Source organism: Triticum dicoccoides, chromosome 7A (assembly GCF_002162155.2).
Source record: "Triticum dicoccoides isolate Atlit2015 ecotype Zavitan chromosome 7A, WEW_v2.0, whole genome shotgun sequence".
NCBI classification, from domain to species: Eukaryota; Viridiplantae; Streptophyta; class Magnoliopsida; order Poales; family Poaceae; genus Triticum; species Triticum dicoccoides.
The window spans coordinates 669,449,173-669,459,712 of NC_041392.1; the positions used below are offsets into that span (position 1 = coordinate 669,449,173).

Here is a 10,540-nt window from a genome sequence, read left to right on the forward strand (position 1 = left end):
GCAATAACTAGCAACTATAGTTAGGTGTTTTTTTCTCCGGATACAACTTTTTGACAGCAGTTGCACAAAGGCAGCACAACATTTGCACAAAAGTGTCATAGAATTGCACAAACTTTCCATACCAGTTGGACAAATTGTGAGCATTCCACTCACACAAAACACAAGTTTGACAAAATTTAGCATACAAACTGGATAAAAATGTAGCATACGAGTTGCACACAAGTAGTATCAAAGTCGCAACAAGCATCATAGTAGTTGCACAATATTAGAACATTCAGGCAGTAGCTACATTTTATTGACCATCTCTTTTTGTTTATCTATCTACAATTTGCAGGTCTGACAAGAAGGGGATGGTATGATTTTCTGCAGATTAATGCAAGTGAACATATCAAGCAAGGTCTGGTACAGCAACATCAAAGATAGAACCAAAATCAGATTTCAACTATATTTGTCTATAGCTATTTAGTTAGATTTGCATAGTTAGAACAACGGCTTGATGGAAGTGTGTTTCAGGTTGTGATGGCAGTGTGTGAACCTATTTTTTCTTAAGACCTATATTTGCAGATTGTATCAGAACATATCGTATATCGTGCGTCATCGTATATTGGTTGTTTTCTTCCATATTTGTCAAGTTCCTGCCAAGTTTTTTTATTCATGCCTTTTTTATTTTTATTTTCCGTTTGCATAGTTTGTGCGTATAGTTGGATGCCACAACTGAGTTAGTTGCACAAAATAGGTTTAGAGTTGCATAATCTACTGAGCTGGCACACATCACTACTTCAGTTGGCTACTTTATCTGGCTTAGTTGCACGGAAGCAACCTACTGGTTGCACAGTTTCTCTTCAACCACACTATGCAGGATTCGTTTTATTGTTTATGATCAAATACATGAATCAAAGATGTGTGCAACGAAATCAGTACAAGGGCAAGTCTACAAGAGGAATCAAGATGCTCACCTCTGGATTCCCTCTCTCTTCCTCTAGGTACGTTTTTCCTCCTTTTGATCTGGTTTTTTCTTAGTCTTCCTTCTGATCTCTAAGCCCTCTTCTCTTCTCTTTCTTTGTTCCTGGGGCCGCCATGTTCTTCCTCCTGGCGATGAAGGATTTCACCCTGGGAAGATCCTTCTTTCGTGGGGAAGAAGTAGCTTGGGGCCAGTTGGCCTTGATCCAACACACGAAAGGGGTGGGGAGGGTGGGTTCGATCGCGGGTGCACGTGATCCCACGGCCGGCTGTCCCCGCGAGTGGTTTCGGGAGCTTTTCTGATTGATAGCGACCGTTTTGCGCGGGCGGGTGGGTGGGTTCCTTTTTCGGTTCGGGGGGACCAGGTGGTTTCCTTTTTGGGTGGGCGCTCGCTAGCGATCCCGATCCCAGGTGTTATCTTTTGCATAAACATATTTCAAAGAAATAGCACACTAGTGTGTCACAATGTAATACAATCACCAGAAACAAACAAGGGCATTCATGTATAGGTAACATCATCCCTGAGTGCACGCTGATTTGAATTCTTGGGGTCGCGATACTCTGGGACCAAAAGGGAGAATCAACAAATCAAACAAAGAACTCGAAAAGCTGATGATTGGTCCAATAAATGTCGAGCCCTGTTCATGGAAAAAGGAAATTTTAGTCCTCGTTGAAAATCTTATGGATCAAGAAGAATTTTCTTGGTCACATGGAGGTCGAGCGGATTGGTTGATGCATGGGGATCACACTAGTTCATTTTTCCATAATGCAGCAGGCGCCATAAAAATGCAACAATATTAAGAAAGTTCTTGATGACACACGTGTTTGGCGGCAAAGTACATAATTGAAGGATCATCTCACGAGTTATTTTATAATCTTTTCACCTTAGAAGTTTTACAACCGAATCATTAAGTTTTATCTCTTATTTGAAGAAGAGTGACTATGAAGATGAATAATGCCCTTCTCGCCCCTTATCACGCTGAAAATGTTTGAAAGGCTCTTTTTGATATTGGTGATTTAAAAGCTCCAGGACCAGATAGACTCCATGTTATTTTTTATAAGATATTTTGATCTATGTTAGGGGATGAGCTTCTACAGGTCGTGTTGCACTATTCCGTCTTGATGGAATGATACTGTGAGTGTGATGATGCCTAAGGTTTATTCTCATGAGAAGGTAACCCAATTTAGACCGATCAATTTATGTATCGTGTTGTACAAGATTATCTCAAAAATGGTTGTTGCTCGGTTGAAGGTTTTTCTGCCAGAAATTATTAGCCTCGCTGAAAGTACATTTGTGCCTACAAGAATGATCACGGACAATGTTTTAGTGGCTTATGAGTGTTTTCATACTACAAATAATAAGACAAACACAAAGAGGTTTTGTGCGCTATCAAACTTGACATGCACAAAGTTTATGACCGGGTTGAGTGGACTTTCTTGAAGCGCATTATGTTGAAACTTGGATTCCAAGGGACTTGGGTTTTTTATTATCCAATGTGTCTCCACTTTCGAATATCGGGTTCACATTAATGCAGAAGAAAGTGATAGCTTTAAGGCTACAAGAGGATTGACAGGGATATCCTTTATCTCCTTATCTATTATTGATATGAACAGAGCTTGTGACTTCTCTATTGGCGCATGTAGAGGAAAATAAAAATATTTTTGGAGTGAAGGTTTGTAGAGATGCCCTCTATTACAAATCTTCTCTTTGTTGATGACTCGTTTATCCTCATGAAAGCTAATCTTCACAATGTCGAGGCTTTGAAATCAAATCTTGATTCAGATTGTGTCATTCAGGGAAAATGGTGAGCATTGATAAATCTAGCATCTTATTTAGTCTTAATACAAGAGTGAAAACCACAGAACAAATTTGCTCCAACCTGAATATCATGACCGAGGCTCTCAATGACAAAAAAATGGATTTGTTGCTACACAATGTGGTTTCGATTAGACTACATGTTTTCAATATTTGATTCATGGTATTATTATGACAATTAGTGGATGGAAAGAAAAATACTTATCCGTTCTTCTCAAGTCTATTGTTCAAGCTAGTCCTAACTATGCTATGTCTATCTTTAAAATTCCTGAAGAAATGCAAAGGAATTATTGACATAATGTCACATTTTTGGGAGATGAGGACAACCAGAGGAGGATGCACTAAATGTCTTGGTGAAAAATGTTTGTCCCCCAAAAATAGGAGGGACGGCTTTGCGTTGTTAGAATTAATCTGAGGCCACTATCTATCCATCAAGGACAAGCAATCACACAAACACAAGCACGACAACGAGATTTGTTAGCGAGGTTCAGCAACATAGCTACATCCCTGGGACATGCTACCAGTGCTCCTCCTAAAAGCACAAGTGCTCCCTGGGTGATTTTGGCAATTAATGTCAACATATCTTTTGTTGGACTAATACCTTTCACCTAGTGTATTTCAGATCAGTTCAACAATGACATCGCAAGGACAAGATGATGTGAAACCCCTTCAATATGCTAAGGACAAAGATTGGCAAAAGCTCAAGACTCTTCATTTCTATTTTAATGATCCAAGATCACATTGAGTCCATAGGAAAGCCAGTATATTAAAAGGGGATGAGGTGTTGCTTAATGGTCTACTTGCTCAAGTGCTTAGTGATATTGCTCCAAAACCCTCAGACACTTTCTCATTTTCACATTTGTCCAAAACTCAAAGTCAAACTCGGCCCCACCGATTTGATCTATCCGGCGCCACCGAGTTTATTTGACCTAGCCACTGCCAGAAACCCTAGATAGTTCGGTCACACCGATACGAATTTCAGTCTCAGCGAGATGGCCTTGCAAACTCTCTATTGCCTGTTGTAATTATTTCGGTCTCACCAAAATATGCAATCGGTCCCACCGAGAAAGGACGAACTAGCTACATAGCTAGAGGTGTACTACCTACTGTGTAATTTAAAGGCTCTCGCTTTTGAATTGCATGAAGAGGCCGATGGCTCATACAAGTTGAATCGTCGATGCATTTCATTGCGTGATAAAATGTGTGAATCATCATGCATAGAGCTAATTACTCTAGATTTACTATTCATGTTCCATCATGTAAGCAATGTGCAAGAATTGAGCCCAATTATACTAGATGGAGTTTACATTCAACACCCTTTGTATATATTTTTGTGGAGATGATTAAACATGGTCGGCAGTGGACAATTATCCACCGACAGTAATAGACCGCACCTAAAATTAGAAAAATAGACTTAACTCGTGACCGAAGAACGGCGCACCAACGCGCGTGTCACACTCTAGTATTAATGATACACCATACTAGTGCTACTAGTATTAACCATGCTCTAATTTTTTTTATTGCGATGAAGACCGAAGAGCGAGCATAGGGAAGCTCAGCAGCATTTTGACATTTGGAACGGTAGTACTCCGTACTCGACTTACAGCAAACGCTCAACCGGCCGGCGAGGCGAAATCGCAACGCGCACCAGCTCACCCAACAACCGGTCGAGGCCATGGCGGCGGCGCAGAAGCCGGCGAAGCGGCTCGGTGGCATGGCGGAGGCGCTCGCCATCGCCGGGGACCTCGGCTTCCCGGCCCCTCCCGCGCAGGTTACCCCCACCCCTTGGCTGCGTCTCCTGTCAATTCGTCTCTTCCGCCGCCATTTCGCGAGATCCGAATCTCCCGGTCGAATTCTTGTTCCTTTCAGGTAATTTGTAGGGTTCTGTTCCTGGTAAATCGTGCCCGGGGATTGTGAAATGCAGGTTTGGAACAGAGTGCTGCACCTGAATTAGACCCTATCACTGCAATTTCTGCATGGTTTGAACAGGCTAAGCGGGTAGGTTCAGGGGAGTCCAGTACGCTTTGCTAGCCCTGAGAGGAACATCTATGGGGAACTATCCCCTCTTAAGTTTGGTGACTATAACCTGTAGGGTTCTTTATCTAATGAAACCTATCTTGGAGTTAGTTTTAATCCATCTAAAACTGTTAGCTGTAAGATTGCTATATATCCCTCTGTTTTGTTGCGCTTTCTAGCTCCATGAAATTTACAGTGCTCCGTATCACTAAAAGTGATGGTGATGAAATGACCATTCTTTTTATTTCGCAGGATATGGTCATGTATGCTTCTTAAGTCTTTACACTTTTTTTGTCACTTACCATTGCAGGAAGATCAGAACACCGACAAAAGTGATGACCTGGTGAGGGTATTAAGGGAGCTGACGGTCGTGCAGCGGAACATTGCCAATTTGCAAGTCGAGCTACAAGGCAGAAAGGTAATGGGTTGACGACCAGTTGCTGCTGTTTGTATGTTTACAACAATTCTGTGCGATGCCAATGCTTGTTGGTTAACTTTTCAGATCCCTTACTACACGATATTACTTGGGCTTTTGATCAACGCTTTTAGATTTCATCAATTTCTTTCGCTGTAGTGAATATCCTTTTCATTCTGTTACAATGGTGGCGAAAGTATATTAATAACATGGATCAGTTTTTTCTTCTTAAGTGAAAATAATAATTTTATATCTGTCTATGAATCTGATTGCTGCTCACACTTGCTGTACCTAGGCTTTGATGTTTGAAAAATGAATTGCAACGCCCAGGTCTCCGCTCTAAATGTGCAAGGTTAAAGCTTTTAACTGGTGACGTATAAAACTTTAAACTGTTTACGCCCTATTAAATGTTATTACAAGCAAAATAGCAAGCGCCCAATTTGTATTTCACCTGTAAACTTCGTTATATATCGCCTCCAAATGATGGTGTATTCAGTTTTCTGGGCTTTTGATTTGTGTCAGTTATCTTCGTTGATCATACTGATGAACTTTTGATTATCGCAGGATGATAAAAACATTGCTCATTTGACTCATGTTAGTGAAATGGAAAAGAAGTGTGAATCGTTGGCCAGAATTACTGCTATTTTGAAAGATGTTATTCAAAACAAGGTACTGGAAGTCAGAAATCACTAGTTTTATTTTACTTGATTCCTTTCTTTCTTGGGACTACCTGTTACTCAGGTTATTGTATGAACAAAGTTCTGCCTGTGCTGTTGACTGCTCCATATACCATATAAATTGACCAATTACAAGATCTGGATATCAAAATAACAACCCTTTTCTGTCAGGACCGCATTATTGCCCGTCTGCAGCAACCTTATTCGCTTGATTGCATTCCTGTTGAAGCTGAATACCAGGTCGGGTTCTTGATCCTTTTGATTTCAGTTTTTTATAGAAAATATATCATTAACTCATTCATGCAAACTAAAAATGGTGTATCTAGTAGAAACCCACCAGTTTTCCGATTCTTGGCCTTCTTTACAATGTATTGATTTATGGAGGAGAATCTTAGCTGCATCTGCTTGGGTGATTTCTGTACAAAGGAATGTGTGGTTTCTTGGGCGAACGTGTTGTAATATTTGCTACTCACTGTACTTGCTTCTCCTCAGAAACAATTCTCGGAGCTGCTTCTGAAAGCGGCAAGTGACTATGGGGCATTGACAGCATCAGTTGGAGATTTCCAGTGGAGTCAAAACTTCAGAGAGTCGCCTGCTGTATGGGGTGTAAGTTAAAAATACTCCTTCTGGTAATTAAATTAGTAGCCATAGTGAATTTATCCTCCGCAAAACACCTTCCACTACAGACGCAAATATTAATGCTACCATTGTCAAATCCAGAGATGACAAATGATTTATCATGTTAGTGTAGAATGACTTTGCGCGTTCTGATTGCATTGTCTTATGGCAACTATTTCTTGTCTACGCATTATACCATGCAACATAGGCTTAATCGCTATCTTTTATCTCCGTGAAGGAAATGCTACGACCGATACCTGCTGCGCTTGCATCCTGCACCCGGTTCTTCGAGGCCATGTCTGCGATGAGGGAATCCTTTTCTACTCTTCAAACACTACGTGTTGGTCCTTCTCCGTCAATGACCCCAGGTGGCTCCAGTGATGATTCAAAGTTCTTGACGCCACCTCAGTGGAGAGAGGGCTCGATGCTCAATAGCTGGAACCAAGTGGACGACGTAAACCCTGAAAGTGATGGACTCGACAGTGTCAACCAGAGGAGGCTATCATGGCCATCCTCTTGGACGACGTAAACCCTGAAAGCTTTTTTGGTCATCTAGAGGCTGGACCTCTATGGCTAGTAAAGAGTCCAGATCATCAGCAGTAACTAAATATGTGGGTTGCTTTGCACCTACATCAGGCAATGGCAATGTTAATTTTAATTCCCTCATGGTACGCCAAATAAAATGACATAAAAATAAAATAAAAGTCTTCTAGCAGCATGTAGAAAATACCTTCTATGTAGTTTACCGATCCATCTTCCAAATGGCGTACCCACTGTGTGCACATTTTTTTTGCAAACATTTAAGTTGTAGTGGACTAGGAAGAAATTAAAATGACAGGAGTTTGATAGAACATCAGAACGTGTTGAATCATAACTACAAATCGCACCTCAAAATAACAACTTGTGGTCCCATTGCTGGAATACCCACTTGCTTGAAGTTCACTTCCAGGAAAAGCTTCACCTGTGATTCTTAGCCCATCTATGGCTGGTAGTGGGTCATCCTCTGCAGCTGCATATTCATGAAAAATGGTGTTTACCATCAGAACTGAAGAAATAAGGAGAAGGAAATTGCATAAATCAAAATATCCAACACCTTCAAAGAAAGAAGAACTAGGCTCCTCAAGGACAGTAGGAAGATAAGGGTAAGACAGGTTCCCACCCTCAAGGCCAGATACCAAATTAGGTGGGCCTTGAGGACTCCACTCCGCAGGAGGTTCCCGTGAAGTTTGGGTTTCCGCTCCTAGATTTTTTGTTACATCACCCCCAACAGGGGCCTTGAATGATGGGTTTTGATCCTTGGATTCAAAGTTAAATCCGGGATCGTCCAGCACGAGAATCACGCTCAGTTTCTTTTGCTACACCATACTTGGTAAATTGGTTGCTGCATAAACAAGAGAAGACAGACCCAATAAGACAACCAAGTTTGTCTATCCGTATAATCGAAATTGTTCACTAACAAAATCATTTTGCTAAAAGTTCCCTGCACAAGTTAAACTGTACAAAAAAACACCATAAATTGAAAAGAATGGCATGCCTTACGTTGGTGCATTGCAGCCATGGCTAAACTGGTGTTTCAAGGATATAAAGTTCTCCATTATTTGCAAATAGATGAGCTTAAGCAATAATGCAGATACTCTGCTTTCACTTCTTCAGTTGTCAATGCTTGAGAGGACCATATGTAATTTCAGGTAAACATGATAATTTTTAAAGAAAAATAGGAGCATCACTCCCTGTTTCATTGCATCAAAGTAGAGAAATACTTTTTGATAGTACTAAATCTTTTTACGAGTGCTGCCAAGCCCTAGCGATCCATCAATGTTGTGAGAAGGCGAATGTTCTATGCAAAGGCTAGCGTTTAAGAAGGATGTTGTGAAATGTAAACCTTGATAAAATATACTCAAGGAAATTATTTGCCTGAGCATTCAACAACCAATTTGCTTAATACTGTTATTCATCGTGAGTTGTTCAAGAGGCACACTTTCTTCTCAGTATGATTTCTACCGTATCTTCAGGTCCACTTACAAGAAAGTGTGTGTTGTAAGATGAGCCATTGACATAGGTGGTAAGATTGGATTGAGGAAGCAAAGATAGTGGATGGAAGGTATACGTGTGACACAATTGATGTGAACCACTCAAATATGTATGTCCCCGTTGCAACACACAATTAGCTAGTACTACAATAATAACCTTCTTGGAGGAGAGGTCCTTCCAACATTGTCGTGCTCAGTGTCTGTCAGAGCAGCCTTGGTTGGGAGGATCTGACGGTTCTCATTTGCCAATAAACCCCTATCCCGTCTAGCTCGAACGGGATAAGAAATTGGACGCTGTACATGAGGATATGCTTGCTGGGGCACAATGTCAAGGTCGGTTTGGCTCTGGAAATGTAGGAAGTTAGAGTAAGCAGAGAATAAAGGACAAAATAGGATAGCGTCGTACAGAAGCAACCAATGCATTTCCAGGAGGATGAGAAGGTGTCTGTGCCGTAATATTTGAAGATTCAGCACGCCGAGCAATCTGGTACTGTAATTCCTTCTGTTTCTCCTGCATCATCCAAGTTGCACAAAAGGCAAATTCAAAGTTCAGTGAGAAAGTACCAGCACTAAGCTGTGAAGCATAACAAGGGCTACTTTATCAGGAACGAACTCCAACCTAAGCTCAATGTGACTCACCTCGGTAATAGCGAGTTTCTCTTGCAAATGCGTAAACAAAACCTACAAAAAAATGTAGTCTCAATATAGAATTGTACAATATAGGCTCAGCTTCAACGAAGCAAGGAATAAAAGGAGCTACAGAAATTGTTTTCGTAAGTTAAGCTACTTATGTTTCTTTCCAATGATGTTCTAATAAAATGACACAATGACCAAAAATACATAAATATTATTGTACGACAATAAACAAAGGAAAACATAAAGGAAAAGCGGTCTGGTTGAAGCAGCTCTAAACCAAGTCATAAACCTCCATACTAAAATCATAGGTGTTTGTGGTCTGCTAAATCACTTATATGTGATATCCAAAAAGCCCCATCACATCACATAGAATCCCCTTCGAGAAGGTAGTTTATCTCCTTAGTAAACCTCAAATATCACAAGAGACTTCCTAGTCCACATTGTAAAAGTTTATTTGGTAAAAACTTGTAGCTTAGTCCAAACAAGCATGAAAAGTTGTACATATGGAATCGGCTGCCGACCTTACCCTTCCCTGTTCCTTCTCCAAAGTGTTGTGGTTCAAGGGAAATGTCTAGCAGCCGAGAATCTCGGATGCTGTCTCTAATTCTCAGTGCCCAAAATGGCGGAGCAGAGTGTGCCTTGGGAAGAAGGATGACAAAAATAAACGAGATCTCTGCTGCTGCTTGTAAAGCTTGGCAGTTTTCAAAAGAAAGATACAGATGAGTCTTTGAGGGGGAAAATGCAATGGGCAACAATGATTCTGAGCTTGCCTGTGATGATTTCAGCCTCATTTTGGAGGCAGGCAGGAGTGCTTCGTTAAGGAGTATTAGTGGTATTAATATTGGTCTAACTCCGCCTATGTCTTCTAGGCATAGCCGGTCCCAAGCCCGGGTAAAGGAGGAGGGTTGTGATAGGCTTGGCGAGCCAACGTAAAAACTAGCCAGTCCCATAGGTATGAAACCCATTTGAGCGAGAATAGTACTAGGATGGGTGACCTCCTAGGAAGTCCTCGTGAAAGGGTTTCATATCTAAGGGTTGTGATAGGCTTGGCGAGCCAACGTAAAAACTAGCCAGTCTTTTGGGTATGAAACCCATTTGGGCGAGAGTAGTACTAGGATGGGTGACCTCCTGGGAAGTCCTCGTGAAAGGGTTTCATATCTAGCCTACCCCAACTTGTTTGGGATAAAAGGCTTCGTAAGTAAGTAGGTCTCCATATGTAGTCATATTAGTCTAGATTTCCTTGCTTGTACTCCAAGTCTCTTGTAATATATATTTGCTCCTTGGGCTATGCAATACAGATAAGTTGCTCCTCTAATGTGAAATCAGAGCCAAGATGCCTCAAGTTCAAGACCCGGCCAACGCAGTACTAAAT

The 10,540-nt window shown here is 41.1% G+C and overlaps 1 protein-coding gene and 1 pseudogene across 1 annotated transcript; one reads left to right on the forward strand and one right to left on the reverse strand.

Moving 5' to 3' along the window:
• Window positions 1-4,354: 4,354 nt before the first annotated feature.
• LOC119328550 (AUGMIN subunit 2-like) lies at window positions 4,355-7,160 on the forward strand. The gene is made up of 6 exons (XM_037601528.1): window positions 4,355-4,547; window positions 5,103-5,210; window positions 5,772-5,876; window positions 6,056-6,124; window positions 6,377-6,490; window positions 6,741-7,160. Exons 1-6 carry the CDS (start codon window positions 4,452-4,454, stop codon window positions 7,029-7,031), a joined length of 783 nt encoding a protein of 260 aa, XP_037457425.1. The 5' UTR covers window positions 4,355-4,451; the 3' UTR covers window positions 7,032-7,160.
• LOC119328549 overlaps window positions 6,970-10,540 on the reverse strand; it is a 10,256-nt pseudogene continuing 6,685 nt past the window's right edge.